This window comes from Heliconius melpomene, chromosome 17, assembly GCF_056956725.1.
Source record: "Heliconius melpomene rosina isolate 202511_hmr_F chromosome 17, ASM5695672v1, whole genome shotgun sequence".
Lineage (NCBI taxonomy): Eukaryota > Metazoa > Arthropoda > Insecta > Lepidoptera > Nymphalidae > Heliconius > Heliconius melpomene.
Genome location: NC_140405.1, coordinates 13,015,687 through 13,035,499, shown reverse-complemented (window position 1 = coordinate 13,035,499; position 19,813 = coordinate 13,015,687). Strand labels below are relative to the sequence as shown.

General features: G+C 30.8%; 2 protein-coding genes across 3 annotated transcripts in view; both read left to right on the top strand.

Annotated features, from left to right (window-relative positions):
- The window catches only part of LOC146530388 (modular serine protease-like), a 36,805-nt gene extending 27,500 nt beyond the window's left edge, over positions 1–9,305 (top strand). For both annotated transcript variants that reach the window (XM_085200123.1, XM_085200124.1), the window contains exons 9-14: positions 265–477; positions 829–993; positions 1,181–1,305; positions 1,808–1,984; positions 2,393–2,555; positions 3,258–9,305. In XM_085200123.1, the coding sequence (XP_085056249.1) occupies positions 265–477; positions 829–993; positions 1,181–1,305; positions 1,808–1,984; positions 2,393–2,555; positions 3,258–3,460 (1,046 nt within the window). In that variant the 3' untranslated portion in view covers positions 3,461–9,305. The remainder of the gene's footprint in view (positions 1–264; positions 478–828; positions 994–1,180; positions 1,306–1,807; positions 1,985–2,392; positions 2,556–3,257) is intronic.
- Positions 9,306–10,517: 1,212 nt separating this feature from the next.
- LOC146530387 (protein C-mannosyl-transferase DPY19L1) lies at positions 10,518–19,430 on the top strand. The gene is made up of 10 exons (XM_085200946.1): positions 10,518–10,725; positions 11,573–11,823; positions 12,207–12,412; positions 12,521–12,704; positions 13,160–14,094; positions 14,251–14,357; positions 14,701–14,860; positions 15,187–15,312; positions 15,516–15,677; positions 16,171–19,430. The coding sequence occupies exons 1-10, from the start codon at positions 10,635–10,637 to the stop codon at positions 16,196–16,198; spliced, it is 2,250 nt and encodes a 749-aa protein (XP_085057072.1). The 5' UTR covers positions 10,518–10,634; the 3' UTR covers positions 16,199–19,430.
- The last annotated feature ends 383 nt before the right edge of the window (positions 19,431–19,813 follow it).

Here is a 19,813-nt window from a genome sequence, read left to right as displayed (position 1 = left end):
CTACTTTTTCTCCCGTTTTGTGTTTTCCAAATTTGAGAGGTTGTGTTTGTTAAGCATATATTTTCTCATCCCAACTTTTCAAATAGTTGAAAGAGATACCAAACAAAATTATGATCTGTGATAAAAAATATCTCAACAACAAATTGATCCTATTTTTCTTTTGGAAGTATATTCTATAACCCTAAAACGAACATCAATATTGTGAATATAACTAATAATATTAGACAAAAAAATAATAATAAGCATTTCTATTATTTTGTTCAGGTGCCTGCAAAATTGAGGAATCATTAAGCGTTTCCTACCGGTGCCTTATCACGGAAGAGGGGTCGGAAGGTACCAGAGAGTGTGAGGATATGGAAGTTGAAAGTACAGTGGTGGTACCATCCTGTAAGGCACCTAATTATTACAGTCCGGTTGATCTGCCGTATATGTACTGTGTTGATGGTACCTGGAATCATATTCCTAAATGTCAACCCGGTAAGTAATTTTGGTACCAAAGCAAAACTTCTTAATTCTAGTCTAAGCATCTATCATACTTGTTGATATTATGAAACTAGACTCTGTTTGCTTAAACTCGGGTACTACTGGTTCGAATTGTATATTACATTATATGTATATGACAGCTAGTGTATAGTGAGATCTAGAGTCTAAATAAGTTTAGTCTAAATATTATGCTACAAACAATGTTATATGTACTTATTATAAAATTTACCAAAAAAAAAACTGCATAGACAATATTTATAACATTTCGCTTAATTATGACAATTAGGCGTTCTTAGTATTTATTTGCTTATTTCTTTTTATAAAAATTTAATATATTTATTCCAGAATGTGGCACTTTAACACCTAGAGGGGAAGCCCTTATAGCTGGAGGTCGGGTAGCGGAGCGCGGGGAAGTTCCGTGGCACGTCGGTGTGTATAGGAGACATAGGAGAAGTAAACATGAGCAAATATGCGGAGGATCGCTTATAAGCGAAAACATTGCGATATCAGGTATATTATGTTCTTTTTTAGAAAAAATATGGGTAACAGAGGGCACTTTGTGGAACTCGACGCCGTGCCTTATCTTGCTACCAAAGCGAAAAATAAAAATATGATATAATGAAATATAATATAATAGTTCTTTCCCTGAGTGGGAATCAAATCTATAATATTAAAAAGTATTTTTTCTCATTTCTAGCGGCCCATTGTTTCTGGAGGGAGGGCTACGGCAAGTTACCTGAGCATCTATTCTCATTGGCCGTCGGAAAACGTTATAGGGAATGGAACCACCCCAATGACAATCTACTTGCTCAGAAATCTGATGTAAGATTTTTTTTAAATCATTTGCAATGATTGTGGGTTTGATTTCGTAGAGTGTATTTTTTTATTTTTCGGTATGTTTTTTTTTACCTTCACACCGGTATCTCTACTGCTAACACATTTTATTCTTCAGACACCGTCCAACTAACACTTTATTACCAAAGCGATTAAAAATAAAAATAAAAGCTAATAAAAAAAGAAAGAATAAAAGAGCTAATAAAAATAATAATTCCTTCGAATGGCTATGGAACATACAATATTCGTGTTTAAAAAGTGTTGTGTTCTATTCGTGAGGATGGATGTTTGTTCCACTTTCATCCAAAAAGTACTGAACGGATTTAGATGAAACTTTACAGTAATTTAGCTTATACATCAGAAAAATATATATGCTAAAATGTATGTACTGATCGTGTATAATTTGATTACAATATAACAATACGTTTAAACTGGCATAATACATATTTACTACAAAAAAAAACTAATATAACCTGTCTTTTTATTCTAGGTTAAAAGAATAATCCTAGCACTGCGTTTCAAAGGCCTGGATATGAACTACCAAAGTGACTTAGCAATTATTATAGCAAAACGTCCCTTCGAATACAGACCTCACGTTAGGCCGTTATGTGTTGACTTTACTAGGCCTTTCTATGAAAATAACATGAGGCGAGGAGATGTAGGCAAGGTGGGTTATATCAGAATTATTTTAATTTTAATAGAAACAAGTTTTACGCTTTTTCCTTTATACCAGTGTAGGCAGGGGGAACCTAGTGTTAAGCACGCGGGGACCACTAGTAAATTAAGTATAATTTTTCATTCACATTCCTATGTTTACAATCAGTCGCGGTGCTCCTGCGCCACGGTTAAATACTTCTTATTTTAACTAATTCATTTATTTGTCGTACTAGCTGCATTTATTATATAAGTACTAGTATAACACTCCGTTCTCCACTTTCAGGTGGTATTTAGTTTTAAAAATACATTCCAATTAATGAATGTCGGACTCACAACCAACGAACTTACAATGCTTGTTGGTCTAAGGTGGCAATTATTTATTATTATTATTTATGTAAAAGCTCATTTTAAATTCTAGGTACCTGGTTTCGGTCTTACGAATGATCACAAGGGGTCCGAATCCCCCATTCTTAAAGTGGTCGACATGCCGTTCGTCCCCTTTGAGGAGTGTCTCCGTAGGACACAAAGGGAATTTGTGGAATTCATCACGAACGACAAATTTTGCGCTGGATATGGCAATGGTAAGTGGTAACCCGGTTAACTGGATCATTTTTTTTTTAGTTTCACGCTATATCTCACATATAGCAGGGTAGATAAAGGGAGAGAATTTTTCGAAGCATTACGTGTTGACTGGTGGAACTCAACGCCGAATTTTGCCTTTTTAATAAAGCGAGAAAAGAGGATTATTTTACTTGGTCACTACAATAAGCCGAAACTTAATACCACTACGATAAGAAAGTCAAGATCAAGGTCACCATGTATTTCAATTTAATATTATGAAGTTGAAGAGTTTGTTCAGTCAAACGCGCTAATTTTAAGAAGCATTATATTAGTTCAAATTTAAAAATATGGGATATGTTACATCACGCCTATTCTTTGGATGCCCATAAAAACTGCTAAATGTGTTTTACACAATTCTTAGTTATTTTCATTTAATCACCAAATTTTTCGAGGCATTGCGCGTTCGGCGGGCGGTTGCGTGCGGCACTTGAAATGTTTATAATGTCTTAAAATTGAAATTCAACGCTGGGGTGTTTTGTGCCAGAACGAAAAAATAAAAATATTGATAAATAATATTTCATTGCCCCTGTGCCCCTGCCTAAATATTAAATCATTCATTTAACTGAGTGGGAATCGAAACCAGAAACATCGTGTAATAGATATGCTATTGCGCCATCCTCAGTAGTAATAAATTAATTATTAATAAATATTTTCTTTCACAGGAACAACAGTCTGCCCAGGGGACAGTGGGGGAAGTTGGGCCTATCCCGTTGAAATGAACGGAAGAATCCGTTATTATTTAGGGGGTATAGTCTCTGCCAGCCCCGACTCCGACGATGGATCTCAGTGTAATATGCACGCTCTGACAAGTTTCACAGACGTTTATAAATTCTCAAAACTGATCAAAAGATACTGGATTCCTTGATAAGTTGTATAAATTTAGTAGTTATTTATTTTTTTAAAAGTTAAGTTAGTTTTTAATAAAAAAAAATGTTTAGATCAATATCCGTGATTTATATACTCCTATATTATTTCTAAGTATAGAATGTAGATGAATAAAATTTTTTTCAAACTAAGGAGTTACATGCTTAATTTTTTTGAACGTCAAATATTTCAAGCCGGCGTTACAAATTAAGTATTTATTAATTATTAATGTATTTTAGATACGTAAAAATGTAATAAATACGTATAGACTTTGCTTTAACTCTAAATGACAAAGAGTAAGCTCTCAAAAATTTCGTCATATATCAAATATGAAATTTATGACGTCTCTATTTAATTTTTGCTCTCTGCTCATTTAATAAAATTTATATGAAACGATAATTTTTTATACACGTTCTTACTTATATTTTCTTCGGTGTCTATTTTAGCTGTCACAAAATTTACAATATCTTGTAGTATAAGTTTTTAGGAAAATTATTGAAAGTTAGTTATTTAGTGAAATTAAAAATTATGTTTTGACGAGATTTTACAAAAATCAATCAATAATAAAAAAAAAATAATGCAATTAATATATTATTTAGTTAAATCACGGATGTTCATAATTTTAAACCTAATTAAATATAAATGTAAATTTATAATTTTATTTAAAAAAGAATATTTAAAAATGTGCATGGTACGATATTATTCCGAACTTAATAAGTACGTAATCGAGTTCAGGGCGTGCGAGGACAGATACCAGTATCTTCACTTTTACCAATTGATATTGGAAAATCTTAGAATTAACTGGATAAATCTAAGATTAACTAATATGACGATGGCTTCCATAGAATCCACTGACTCTCTCACTCATCACACTCATAGAATTACTATATGATCTCAGGCCACCATGTGTCAGCAAAAACATTCAAGTACTAATATTTTTATATATTCTTTTTTACTTATGAAATTAGAATAACTAAAGTACTTATATGTAAAAAAATATTGAATTCTAGTCTGTTGCCATCTATTATTGTTATACTATTCAGTCTTAGTATTTCCTAGTATATATTAATATTGTTTTATTTACATGATTTTTTTACATACTTAGTGGGTGAAAAATGGAGTGATATATTCCGTTCTTTACTGGCCACGATCATTTTGTACAGTAGATAATTAATTAACCGGACTACTTGTTCTATTTAAATAATACGGATATATACAATATAATATGGATAAAAGAAATTTTGGATATATAATTTTATGTTGATATTGTCATGTCTCAATTTTTTTTCAAAATGTATCTTTCGATCAAATATCATATTTATATATCCATATAGCCCGGGATTTGTGGCCGGTTAATCGAGTCTCCGCTATTATAGAACTTGAACAATGATCTAAAGAAAAAAAAATTGTTTATTTTATTAATAGATGGCAGCACTTTGTACTATAAACATGTAAGTAATATATAAGTGAAATCAGCTCGATTAGTTTTTTTTTTGTAAAATTCTTTGAGCTGATGACAAAGTAAGCATTTATATGCACTTAGTGTTAATATAATATATTCTTAATATGAAAGTGGCATAACCTAAAAAAATACAATTGCTATTAAAAAATCTTGGGATAGACTTTTGTCATGTTTTTACCAATGTCAGAAGTCACAGACATTTTGGGTTAGATCACTTTATTTTAAGGGTGTGATAGCATTATTAATTTATGTATGTGTTTCGCATTTTCTTGCCAGCTTTTGTACTTTTATAAACTTTTTTCTCTCTCTTTTATTTTTTTTTGTAGTATACAGTGGATACTTTATATACATTGGATAATTTTAACACGGCAAAAAAATTTTGACCCCTGGCTATGATTACTGGATCGATAGAGTTTTATAAAAAAATATTTATTGCAATTAAAAATGTAAAAAAAAACATTACAATAATACATACATATATGTATATTAAAGATTAGTTAATTGTTAAAATTAATTGTAGTATGTAGGCCCTCCTAAAGTAGGGGCCTCAGAGCCCGCCTATTCGTAAGTATTTTTATTTAGTTACTGTATGAATTATGTGTATGTATGTATATTGTGATTCTTTTACATTGAAATTATATTTATTTAAAATTATTTACATAAAGTTATAATATTTTTTTCTATTCTGTTGTTCAGATTCTTTATTTTTTGTTATTAAACTATGAAATCAGGAACCTTCAGTAAATTTGTAATCTTGTTTAAGTATTTATTTATTAAATCAGTTTTGGTTGTGTGTTGTGTTTGTGAATGTTAAATATATAATAATATAAGGTTTATAATAGTTAAGCATAATAGTAAAAGGTGCGATTCAATGTATTCGAAATAATTTTAATTGAGGTTCATAAATTTATAAATTAAACTTTTAAGCAAATAATCTGACTGCTCAACTGAAAGAACAATAATTAATAAATTTAAATAAAGGCAATTATTATTTATTATTATTATAACATTACTTTGTTTTTCCATTTATTGTTCTAGATAAAAGTTCTTTCACTTTTGCTCTGTTTTAGTTAATAATATTCGCTTTCATACTTTGACAATATCATATACTTTTAAGCATTCACAATAATTGTGACGTCAGCAATTGTTATCAGGACAGAGAACAAAGACACTATTAAAAAAAAACTAGTATTACTATAGTTATAAAACGTATTAATAAACTTTGTGATTTTGACAAAAAGTAAATTAAATTATCTTTAATGATATTTTACACCGTATTGAGATTTTTTTAAATTTGATACTGTATCAAAGATAGTAAGTGTAGTGTTAAAGCACATATTAAAATTATAAGGCCCGTTAATACAAGGGGACCTCAGTTTGTTGCCATATTCATAAGAAATATTTTATAAAAGAGTAAAATAAAATGTTTGTACTAGATTATGAGATCTAATTTCAAAACGCGACTTTTTTTACTTATTTAAATTATGTATACACAATATATAACAAATCAAAATAAAAATCAGCTTCGCGCTGCATCCTGTATATAGAAGTGAACCTAGTGTTTAGATACTCCGTTCCCCACTTTCCGTAAATTTTTCCGTGTGGGGATAGAACCCGCAACAGTCGCGTTCATAGTCACTCTCTTGTGCCCCTGCGCTACGATATATACGAGAGTATTTTTTTATAATAGTTACACATTGTCGCGATTCTCTTTTTGATCGTGGATGGCTGTCAAAATGTGTTAGACAAAATTTAAATTAAAAACACATTTAATAAATGAACCTAATACCATCGGGATTAATATTTGTTTACATCGACAATTACTAAAATATCAAAAGATTTCACAACAGTTACGATTACTGCCGTTGTATATAATATAGTGGTAAATTATTCCAATACGTAATTATTTAAATAAGATTTCCTCATTACCATTTTGAATTTAAGTGAGTTGATATTAACGAATGTATCTTGTTATAGCTTTACAAATGTAATAGTACACTTTTTATATGTGAAATTTTCATAGTGTCATAAATTTTAAATGCGGGGGCCTAAATCTGTCCCAAGAGTACTTGTAAAGGTGCCAACGTAATTAAATTTTTTGCTGTATAATGGAGTAAATACTACAACATTTAATATTTATTCTTATTTTATTAAATATTTATCTACAAAATACTTAAAATTTTTAACGAAAATTAAGTATAGTTGAAATTTACATACTTATATTGGATTCTGCTCAAGCAGTGCCAGTATATATATTTAAAGATATTATAAATGTTTGTATGTATGTAAGCCTCTGTTGTTGGCATGTATGTTGACCAAATTGTAACCAAATATTTTGATTTAATTTCTTTTTAAATGATGTCTCATAGAAAATTATTCACCAAAGCAAATTTTTAAAGCCATTTCTAAGTCCCACCAGAGATAAACTGATGTAGTGAAAAATAATTGTTAACACAATAGTCATAATTTAAAGGAAATCATCATAGTCATTTTTACTTTTAAGACTTCTGATTTTGCATTCTTTATGTCGAATTTGAGGCCATCATGGCACAATTTGGTTCAATTCTCACCCTGGGGAATTGATTAAATAATTTTTACTTCCTTGCTTAGGAAGTCAAAGTAAGGTGAAATAAAGGTGTTGAGTTTCACCATTGAACATAACATACAATATGTCGAATTCATGTGGAAAGCAATATTTTCATTTCCTTGCTGTGGTAATGAAGCAAAATGCGGCGTTAAGTTCCGCCACTCAACGCGCAGTGCCTCTAGAATTTAGCGGAAAGTAAAAAACAGTGTCATAATGTCTTGAACGGCGTGTCTTAACAACAGTTTCCGCGGAATACAGCGAATAAATGAACTTAAAAAAACTGGTTTCATTCTTAAATTTATTTAATTTATAGTGTTGTAATGATTAACTTCTAAATTAACTTTAACTGCGTATTTTTTTAAATATTATGCATTTATAACTTTTTTTAGCATTATTTTGTAAAAACAACGAAGGTATCAACTTAGTTAGATATTTGCTCAAAAATGAATTTATTAATGTAACAACGATACATACATATCTTCGAGTGTAGTATAACTAACAAATATTTAAATTTTATGTGAGACTCAAAATAATAGAATGCTTTAGAAGTATTTAATGAAATTAAATTTTAGAATCACTTTTAAATTTCAAATTTGTACTGAATTCCTTATCTATACTAAATGAAATAAAAGTTCAATGTATTATGATTCTAAATAATTTATAAAGTCCAGTTATAAGAAATATCCAAATAAGTAATTGTTTTTAAAAAGTTTGTTATTTATTAGTTTTTTTGATATATTATTAATGTTTTTCTGTTAACGTTGTCATAATCATAATTTTTGAACAAAAATGTTACTGTAAAATTCCAAGCTAAGATTCGAAAATTTTCCAATGAATTCTAACACTTACTAACCATTATTGGTAAATGTTCGAAATTTAAATCTAATCTACAATTTACTATCATAACATTTGCCAATTTTTTACAAAGAACGTTCGAAATTTCTTATATCTAAATTAAAATGTACTAACATAATATTCAAAATTTATTGCCTTTTAATGTATTTTGGTTTTTTATATTAGTTAATCTTTAAATTTCTATGTTAAATCTAAGATTTATCAAAATATGGAATTTACAGTAACAAAATTTTCAAACCTGACCAAATTTTAAATAACAAACTGATTTAAAATTCTTTATATGAAAATAATATGTATCATATTTATCAAGGCAACTTTAGCGCTGTCCTTTTTGTACGCTAAATAGAAAAGGGAGAGATTATAGAACTAGAGAACTGTAAAATCAAAATAACTAAAAGAGAAGGCTTGCATATTGTAACGCATATACATTTTTTTTAATTTATCTTTTGTAAAAAAATAATTGTGCTTTGGGCATAATTCTTTCATAAATCAACTGTTTTAAGCTGTAATTGTGATATTAATTATATTAAATGTATTTTTTGAAATCTTCCATTGTTATAAATTTTAATATTTGAATTTAAACTGTCGTTGTTCTATAATATATACACTTTTAGTTTTTTATCTGTGCTTAAATTATTGTAACTTAAATTATTTATTTATTAAAAGAAAAATAATGACATTTATTAAAAAGTTCTGTTAGAAAATGTTCCCGGTTCTTAAGTTATTTATTATTAAACAGGTCGACCATAAATTTATTTTACACTACATTTTGTATTATAATATCTCACAAACTAAGGGCGGCCTGTACACTATTGGTAATGTTATTAAAACGTATAGAATGTGCATTAAATATCTTTTGTATTAAATTAATGACTTATTTGCGAAAAAAAATTAAGAGAAATAACCTAACGCATTGTCACAATTATATAATTTTACAAATTTCTTTTGTGTTTTATTGTCCAAGAATTATTGATTATTTGCGGCCAACCGTGGCGCAGAGTGGTGCGACTGTAAAAGCGATAGGTTTTTGGTTCGATTCCCACTCGAGAAAACTAAATATTTACTATTTTCGTAACGAAGCAAAGTGCGGCGTTGAGTTCTCTCATTTATGATCACGCAAACCTCGAGATCAGTTAAATTTAAATCTTCAATTCAGGGCAATACGAGAGGAATTAAGAAATAGTTAGTGGTAGTATGATATCTTAAAAGTATATTATGGATAGATGTCAACTGGCAGGCACATGCTACCTCAGTCTTCTCGTGGCCACATTGCCAATTTCATAAAATGTCCAATACTAAATATACGCGATTAATCTGGTTAGAGCAATAAAAATGTGTAATTGCAAAAATCTAAAATCTTATTAAGGTATTGAGGCCAGTTATGGCGCAGGGGCACAAGTTGTGACTGTAAAACCGACTGGTTGTGGGTTCGATCCCCACTCGAGGTCAAATATTTATTTCCAATTTATTCGCTCTGGTGTCGAGGCAAAAGCGCTGCGTTGAATTCTGCCACTCAATACGCAATGACCCCAGATTGCGCAGAAAGTGGGGATCGGAGTGTCTTAAAACTAGGTTCCCTCTTCTTACCGTATTATATGCGGAATACAGCGTGAAGATTTTTTTATGGAAAAAGACAAGGTTAACGAACGTGTATCCAGATGGTTATGATACTTGAATTTGTCTCGTGCTGTGTGGTCAGAAAATTCGGCGGCAGGTAACAGGTCAAACAGTTCTCCAGAACACTACCCATGAACAATGCGGCACCAATGTGTCAAGCCTTTCACAGATCATTGGGTCCCCAACGATTCGAACGACTCTACGTTATATGCGATTAAATACGTCAGCTGATACTTGGGTGCACCAGCCCAGATATAATATCAGTACTGCAAATAAGACCGAACTTAGGCGTAAACTTTTGGCGTGAAATACCGTCTCTCTCTACTCATGACTCCCAGTTTTGTTGAGGCTAATTTGGCCTTGCTTTTCAAGTGATCACGATACTGGCTTTGTTACTAGTTACTCGAAACGCTAAGGCCCAATACAACGTGAAGCTGAGAATAATAGACATATATTGTCTAAATAATTATATTTTTTTATATTTTTATAAATATAGCAACACTACCACTCGATAAACATCACATGTGACATCACGTCAGATGTCAATGTCATCTGTAAGGAAATCGATTTATTATCGGTATTTCTAAATATTTAAATAAGAAAAGTGATAATAGTATATATTATAATATAAAGAAAAGTATGTAAATATACAAAATGGGTGATAAATCTGAAGTTCAAAACCAAAGTAATGAACAAAGATATAATGGAAAGAAAATAAGTGAAAATATTTTGATTATAATACTTGGTACGACTCTTTACTCCATTTAAAACTTATTTATGATTTTATTTAATATTCAAAATAGTTAATATTATCATATAATTTTAATATTCATCTTACTTTCATTTAAAACTTTGAATGAAATATTATAAACATTGAAATATCATTGAAGTAAAAAAATTGCTTAATAATTGTATCAAATTGATAATTTTTGTAAATTACTTTACTATTAAAAATAATTATAGAAAACCTAGATTGTTAATGCCTTCAACGGTTAAGAACATATAAGGCTTAATTATTATAAACAATGATCATTTGACAATAGAAGAATAGAAGGCCTAAGGTCTTGATTTGAGGTCTTCTATTGTCAAATGATCATTGTTCTCTGCTTAAAAATTTATTTAGCTTACTTCATCTTGTATACAGAACATAAAAGATATATATAGAAAATCAGCTTCACACATATAGCAGAGTAGGCAATAACAACCTGAGCGTAACATATTTCATTCAAGATTGAGATACATCAGGATGAGGACTTAATTCTGAGACATATCTTAAAATGTTATTTTATAATGTAAATAATAATAATGTAATAAAATTTGATAAGTACTTATGGTTGGTGCTCAGAGCAATTTCCAAGTGAAATGAGTTCAATTCCTGCAACCTTGAATTTTTCATTTGTTTTCTAAGAAAGTATTTGAGAGATGTGTTGAACTCAACATCAACTCAAGTCTTATCTTTAAAGAAGAGAGAAATAAAAACAATTTCCTTCAGTGAGGATTATATATTCAAGATGACATTAATAGACCTAAACAAATTGTAACAAGTATAATACAGAAATAAAATGACCAAAAATATATATTTATTATTACAGCAATCTTACTTGGATCCATTCATTACAAATATGTATCTAACCTTTTCGAGAATGATCGAAACTTCTCCTATCTGTCTGATTTGGAGAGAGAGATGTCACTACGGACGGAAATGGGCTTCTATTATTCATATTACAAAACTATTGTCGAGGAAAAGACATTTGCTAGTGGAATTACAAAAATTATGTATGATCAATTAGTTGAGTACCCTAAAGATGTAAATGCTTTTAACAGATTCAATATAAATCCAGAGGTAAGCTTTTTATTTTATATATTTTTTGGAATAATAGATATAGGTTCCATTTAATAAAGAGAGCATGCTTCTATCTATAACTATCTTCTATATAAGCAGGGAAAAACTTTTTTATATCTGACTGGGCGGCACAAAGGAACATATTTACATGTAGATGTGAGATCATACTTGAAGTAGGCTGTGTACTGGAAGGTACCCTGATGTCACAATTAAGAAAAGCTCATGCCCATTTCCTTATTACAACTCAGATAAAGGACTTCCGCCCATTCAAGCGCGTCATTATTACAGCCCACTGTGTGAGCCAGTGAAGGCATGAATTAAATGTTTAATAGATGCTTATGGTACCTATATATACATATATCCATGACTAAATAATATTCCAGGTAATAATCGGTGCGATGTATCGATATTTCGAGCCGTGGTTAAACTCCACGCATAAAGAGTGTCATCTAATAGAGCGTGGTGACGATCACCCACCCATAGAGAGCTGTATCGGAATTGGTCAGCCGATTTACTTTTATTTAGAAGTTATATGGTGGCTGGCCGGTCTGACCGTTGCTGTCCTTTTCGTTCACGCGTCTGTTTTGAGGTGAGTAAGCGAGATGTGGCGAATTTGTTTGTTTGTTTGATTATTGACTTTTTGATGTGGTGATCATTTTTGGTTTTTTTAAGTGTTTTTTTCCTGATTTTTCTCCAGCCAAAGCATTCTAGGTGGTGTTTTAGCAGTGGTACAATATTTTGCCAATCACGCTGAATGTACAAGAGTGCAGTGGGCACCAAATGAAAGGGAAAATTTGGCAGCGCCACTTCTTTTGTTGCAAACTTGGCTTCTCACTCTGCAACTACGGGAGAAGAATAAGAATAAAGTATTGAAGTTACAGGTAAGCGAAGAGTTGTTAATTTACCTTTAAATGACATTAAATTTACTGATTACTGCTGCTAATTACCGATGGTTGGCGGTTTTTTGGTTTTCTTTCAGCTTTACGCTACGCTATCTATGCCTCGTTACCAGAGCGAGTAAGTGAAAATTAAATCATTCTCCCGAGTGGCAATCAAACTCACAATCAATTTAATACATGCATATTAAATTAGATTAAACCTAAAAAAATCTATTTTTTGTCATGTGGTGTAAAAAATAAGGTTTACCTACTACTTGCCAAAACTAGAAATAAATAAATAACCAAAATCCTGTAGAATGGGCAAGCGAAGCAAAGTACGAAATACTAGTGTATTAAATATAAAAAAAATACTTTTTAGAAAGATTTCGGCAAAACAGAGATCTACGTCATGAATGATCGAGTCAGCTAAGATAATAATAATATTTCTTTTATTCTAGGTCGGCATATTCATCACGAACAGTCTCTGCCTCCTATTCTGGCAATTCACCCAGTTCATTTTTCTTACCCAAACAGCAATTTTCTTCGTAATGGAGCAATTAAGAATAATCGATACGAAGACTCTGTCCATCTTCCTTCATTCCCACTTCTGTGGTCTTCACACGGCCATACTCCTTCTCCAAGGCAATGATATGCTCAAAACCTCTCTGTACACGTCGTTTTTCGCAATAATATCTATTTATTGCTTATTATTCAGCACATTTCGTATAAATATCAAGAATAAATTGGATTTGTTCGTAGAAACTTGGCTGGTTATTCTAAGACTTTTACTCGCTGTTACTTCGTCCTTGTATCTAAAGAAGGTTTTATGCGATTTTCTAGAAGTCCAAGACGATTCACACGTGTGGGATATTCTGTATTCGAAAATATCTGATTATAAAACGTTTCACACCTTAATTTATACTTGCTCAGAAGTTTTCGATTTTCTGCCATTGAAATCTATTCGAAATATGTCAAAATCTATGCTAATTCCTTTTGTGTTACTCATTTGTGTTAACGTGGTCTCCTATTGGGTTTCCAATGCTGTTTCCAAATGTGAGAATGAAATAAATGATTTGGTTAAAGAAGAAGAAACAGAAGGAGATGATGATGACAGCGGCATTGAAAATAACTCCGAAAATGTCAAAAATAAAGAACGAAAAGACATGGATGTGATCCTATCCTCGTTTAACGGTAAAATGAAGAAACTGGATGAAATGAAGAATGTAGTCCTGTTTTTTTTAAAGAATCTGTATATAGAGCCGGCCATTTTTTATAACCTGTCCCAGATGTTTGTTTTTGGTGTGATGGCGGCGTTTGTGATGAGGTTGAAGTTGTTGTTTTCTACGCAAATGTGTCTGGTATGTTCTCTTATAGCTAATCGGAATTATAATATGTAAGTATTTTCTTTTACTATCACACTTTATTTTGTATATTTAATCAATTTATGGACCTTGCCATATTTTCTCTGTTTTAGAAATGAAAATTGGAAACAATTTTTTTTATTTTTCTTTTTCTTTCTATTCTTACCTATTTCTTTTTCCTTTTACAGATATCCAAAAGCTCTTGCAAAATATGTGCCCATATTTTGGGCCATAGCAATTTTGCCCATATTGAGGGAACTCTCACAAAATGTATCGCACGAAATGTCACATATTGGTATGTATCTCTTGATAACATAGAATCTTTGGAGCTTCACTCTTTATCCTGCGCAATGTGGGATAGCTATATTTTTGAGACAATTCATGTTGAAAATATGGAACTCTGCGCCGCGCTTTGTCTTGTCAAATTGTTATATATTTTCTAAAATATTTAAATATGTTTAGTGTGGAATGACAACAATAAAGTTTCCTATGTGTAATAATTGATTGATTGATTATTATTTGAATGTTTGTTTTGTTTTTATGTTGATATTTTTAGTTTCACGATGTATCCCGCATAGAGCAGCATAAGCAAAAGGAATATAGTGTTAAGACATTTTAAAATATTTATGCTTTTGTAGGTGAATTCAGCGATTACCCTCAAGAGCAATTACTTCAATGGATTTCCAAGGAGACTAGTAATGTGGCATTCGCAGGTTCAATGCCCGTGCTTGCCAGTGTCATGTTGTCGACCAGACGACCTATAGTGGCACATCCTCATTATGAACACGTGGAAGCAAGGTAAGTGGGGGATTTCGGATGATTTCGATGGATTTTGGAAGATTTTAATAAATGTTGAGGCCGTCATGGCGCAGGGGCATAAGAGTGTGAATGTAACGCGACGGGTGTGGGAATCGATTCCCAGTCAAACAAATGAATTATTATTTATTAATATTTTCATTTCTTTGCTCTGATGTCGAGGCAACCGTTCCGTCACTCAACACGCAATGCCTCCAAAATTCAGCGGAAAGTGGGAAACACAGTCTTTTAACACTAGGTTCCCTGCCTATCCTGCTGTATGTGAGATACAGCGTGAAGATAGTTTAAATATAAATTATTTTTTTTAGAAACCGCGCATATTCTGTATACAAAGTGTATGGCAGATTTTTACCGCACGATTACTATGAAGAATTGACTAAATTAAAAGCAAGTTATCTAATAATTGAAACCAAATACTGCTATGGGAAGAGCAAGTATGTATTTTTATTTTTAAATATTTCAAACCCCCCCCCCGCCCCCTCTCGCTTCGCTTGTAAACTCTTGCTCGCTTCGCTCATACACCCTCGCTTGCTTCGCTTACAAACCCTTGCTCGCTTTACTTATAAATCCGTGCCAGGGGTTTTAGCACTTGAAATAAAATAAAGTTAAAATAATATTTTATTTTTATTTTCAATAGAAAAGGTTGTTCATTTGAAAGTATATGGGACATAGAGTATCCCAATATGAAATCGAACCCGAAGCTATGTCACACACTGCTCACTGAGACTGTGGATCATTTTTACCCAGTTTTTAGGAACGTACACTATGCTGTGTTCAGAATTCACGATTTTGGTGTTAGGTAAGTTATTATTTTTATAAAGGTAAACTGTAAAAAAATATCTTTTAATTTTTTGTTTCATTTTTTTATCTTTGTAGAAAAAGGTAACTAAATAGACATTTTATTAGCTTTATGCTGTATCCCGCACCAGAGATAGACATTCAATATTTCAAACGGAGTGTCTTAACACTAGGTTCCCTCTGCCTACCCTGTGGTGTGCGGGATACATCGTGAAGCTGATAAAAAAGTGTTATAAAATATTATACCGGTTTTAAATCGTTGATGAATATTTTAAGGCAGTTTGTTTGTAAACATGGATGGATGTGGATTCGATTTCTGCTCAGGGAAATGATTATATTATTTAAATTGTTTTCCTTCCTTCGCTCTGGTAAGGCCATCGACGGCGTTTAATTTCGCCATTCAACAGGCAGGGGAAAATGAGAAACGGTATATCTTTACACTTGTTTCTCTCTGCCTATTGATATATACAATTAAAGTTTTTTTTAATAACCAGGTATATGCCTCGCACTTTCGATACCTGACATCAAGAGAATTACACACCCGGTTTAGAGACTGATATGAACTATAATAATACTAACACATAAAATTCTAAAAATAAATGGTGGTTTAACTAAGGATTTAACTGCCGTTTTAAATTAAAAAGTACGATATTCTTATAATTTTAATAAGACATCGCAGTGATAGGAGGCCTTTTGTGCTTTTCTGTTTTCCTTTCTTGTACTTAATAGTGTTTATTGTGTAAGTGAAGTAAACATTTTAAAGTTGTAATTTTTAATTGAGTGACATGTTTAAAAACAAAATTTGGAAAATGTGAGGAAAAAGTAAGTAATTTTAAAGAAAAGGTTTTAGTTGCTATAGTAAAAATTAAGTATTTAATTTAATTAGATTTTAGTTGAGGCCTCAACCTACAATTAAAATTAAAACTAAGGTTGCCTGAAGTAACTGACACAGTAGATGTCTTTCTAATATATAACGTAATGTAATATAGGCTATATAGGCCTTCTTCGACAAATAGACTATCCAAATCAAAAATATTTTTAAATTTAACTAGTAGTTTCTGAGATTAACGCAACAAGACAAACGAAATCTTTAGCTTAATAATATTGGAATCAATAACATATTTAGATCAATGTTGGACTAAATAAAATAAATAAATTATAATAGGTAAATTTACAGCATGTTATTACAATCCTGTAGTCTTAGTGCCCAGTTAAGATGTCTCTGACACAACGATGGTTGTAGATTCAAATGCAAGATATTCAAGGTAAAATGATAATATAATGTATTTAAATTGTGGTGTTGGGTTCCATATTGCTTTTGAATGGAATGGAATGGAATTGACGAAAACAAAGTTAGTTATATCTTGGTTTTTATACTCTGGAAATTATTGGAATTTATATAAATTGAGACTATGTGTTATTTTGATGTATAAGCTATATTACTTGAGAAGTTTAATCTAAATCTATTCAGTAGATTTTGCGTGAAAGTGGAAGAAACATCCATCCTCATTTTCTAATATTTGAACATACTTATGTATGTTTAAATTATACAAAATGTGTTCTATATCTTAAAATAATTGTTAAAGTATAAGCGATTCTACATATTATAAATCTATAATTTATTATTTTTTAGCACTGTTTTTGCATTTGTATAATGTTAACATATCTTTTTTCGCTTAAACAATATTCATATTTAGTTGAAGTTGTTTGTTATTTAAAATATTTGGCGATTATAATTTTTTTTGTATTAAATTTAGTAGATAATTGTAATTTCAGGCCCCCTCTTGAAGAGGGGCCTCATGTCTTAATGAAAGTAAATGTATTAACATAGCAACTAACGAATTTGTTATAAACGTGTATTATTCGAAAATTTAAGCAATAAATATTATATTTTTTGGCAATTTTATGATATTATTACAAAAATAAGATTTTTAAGAATAAAAAAACCGTCTGTTTGTTATTTACTTTTAATACTAACACTAGGTTGTTCTTACAAAAGGATTGCGGAATGCATTTAGATAAAAATAAAGTCATATTGAATATTAAACCGACCATTGTGGGTTCGATTATCATTATTACATTTTTTCAATTCCCCACTCTGGTAACGAGAGAGAGAGGGAGAAAGTGTGGCGTTTAGTTTTGCCAATACCCACACAATGTCTCGAAAACTTGATGGAAACTAGGGAACAAAGTCTCTTAACACTAGGTTCCCTCGTTTACCTATATACCTCGCTTAACTATAAGAAAAATGGCAGGAAACGATAAATATATAAAATACATTAATATTGTCAAAATATTTTTAGAATATAAGCTCGTATTAAATATTTAGTCATTCACACTGTCCTATACGTAAAAATAAAAAAAAATTACGCTAAAATACATATTTTAATATTAAATAATATTTTTACATAATACATCAAAACCATGTATATGTTTAAGAAAATATATTCTTAATGTAATTTTAAGAATACAGTAGGTACATAGAATTATTATTGCATTTAATTGTTTTATTATACTCATAATTGTCATAGAACGTTATATGCCTTCGAATAAAATCGTGAATAGTGTCCGTTTTAGTTTCACGCAGCATGTCGCACACAGCCTTGTAGGCAGAGAGATCCTTGTGTTAAGATATTCTGATTCCCATTAGGTACAGAATATTTCTGTTCTCCAACTTCGAATTCTTGAGTCATTACGTGTTTAGCGGCGAAACTCAACGCCGAGCTTTAACTTAACACCAGAGTGAAAACATGAAAATGTAAATTTAAATATATATTTTATTACGAGTGGGGATCGAACCCACCCGCCCTTCCGCCACGACTGGCCCCTCTGACATAATATGAAACTAAATAAAAAGGAGAAAAAATAACTTTACATGTTTTCTATTAATATTGAGTATTGTTTGAGCTTTTGATAGACCCCTCCACCCATAACAAAAGTCCCTTCGGGAAAATATAGGGTATGGGTCGATAGGGGCCTTTTATGCTATATTTTATAACCATTTTAAATGTAATTGGTATAAGTGGTGTGTATTGTTTTAAACTATGAAATTTAAATGCATTTTTTTGTTTAATGAAGAATCTGTACCATTATATTTATAAAAAATATATTTGAAATAGAATTAAATACTGATGTGTATACAAAGGACAGCATGGCACAGTGTGACAGTATCTATATTTTAATTTGTAATGGTTATGGGTTATATTCCTATGATCATACAATATTGGATTTAAATAATTTTCATTTTGCCTTTTTGTTTAAGACATAGTGTGGCGTTGAGTTGCACCACCCACCTATCTAGTTAACGCAATAGAGTAGAAACTCGATTATCCGGCCCTCAGTTATACGGAATCGCGATTATCCGGACTATCAACCGCGATAATTTTTTTTTACAACCTAATGCAATGAAACCTAAGATAAATTATATGTACGTATTTATGTATATAAATCGTTTGTTGGAAAATGTTAATAATTTCTTAATAAACGTTGATTTCGTGTATGTTCATGATGCTTTTAATAGACATATAATAATTTTGTGCTACGTATGCACAAAACCAACTTTTTTTAATACTTTCGATTATCCGGATTATCCATTATCCGAATGAATACAGACAACGATTAGGCCGGTTAATCGAGTTTCTACTCTACCTGGAAAACGCAGAAGGGAATATTTTTTTCTCATTGACTTGTATATTTGTAAGTAAAATTTTAAAAATATCAACTTTTAAGTATTAATAAAATGTGATTATTATTATACTTGTTGTATTTTTTACCTTTTCCTATTTATGCTATTTAAGTTTATAGTTTTGATTTTCATGGGTTTTATTCTCAGAAATTTTGTTGTTATAATTTTGAATACTACGTGAAGGCACTATAATGAAAAAAAATATTTTAATACGATATGATAGTTCTAGTTGAGATAATGAACTTGTTACAATAAAAAGGAGAATATTTAAACAGCTATTAAGAGAAAAGCCTTTACATAAAAGATTACATGGGTACAAAAGTCAAGACATTTTAGCGACCGTCAGTGCGACGTTTGTGGGTTCGATTCCAAGTCGGGGAATGCTATATTTCATATTTTCCTTTTACGCTCTGGTAACTCATTCTGGTCAATCAACACGCAATGCTGCGAGA

What these genes read in the sequence shown, in the direction of transcription:
- LOC146530387 (XM_085200946.1), top strand. Translation starts at nt 10,635, where the DNA reads ATGGGTGATAAATCTGAAGTTCAAAACCAAAGTAATGAACAAAGATAT. An exon ending in TACTGCTATGGGAAGAGCAA is followed by an intron (nt 15,313 to 15,515) that starts GTATGTATTTTT and finishes TATTTTCAATAG; the next exon opens with AAAAGGTTGTTCATTTGAAA. An exon ending in ATTCACGATTTTGGTGTTAG is followed by an intron (nt 15,678 to 16,170) that starts GTAAGTTATTAT and finishes TTTAATAACCAG; the next exon opens with GTATATGCCTCGCACTTTCG.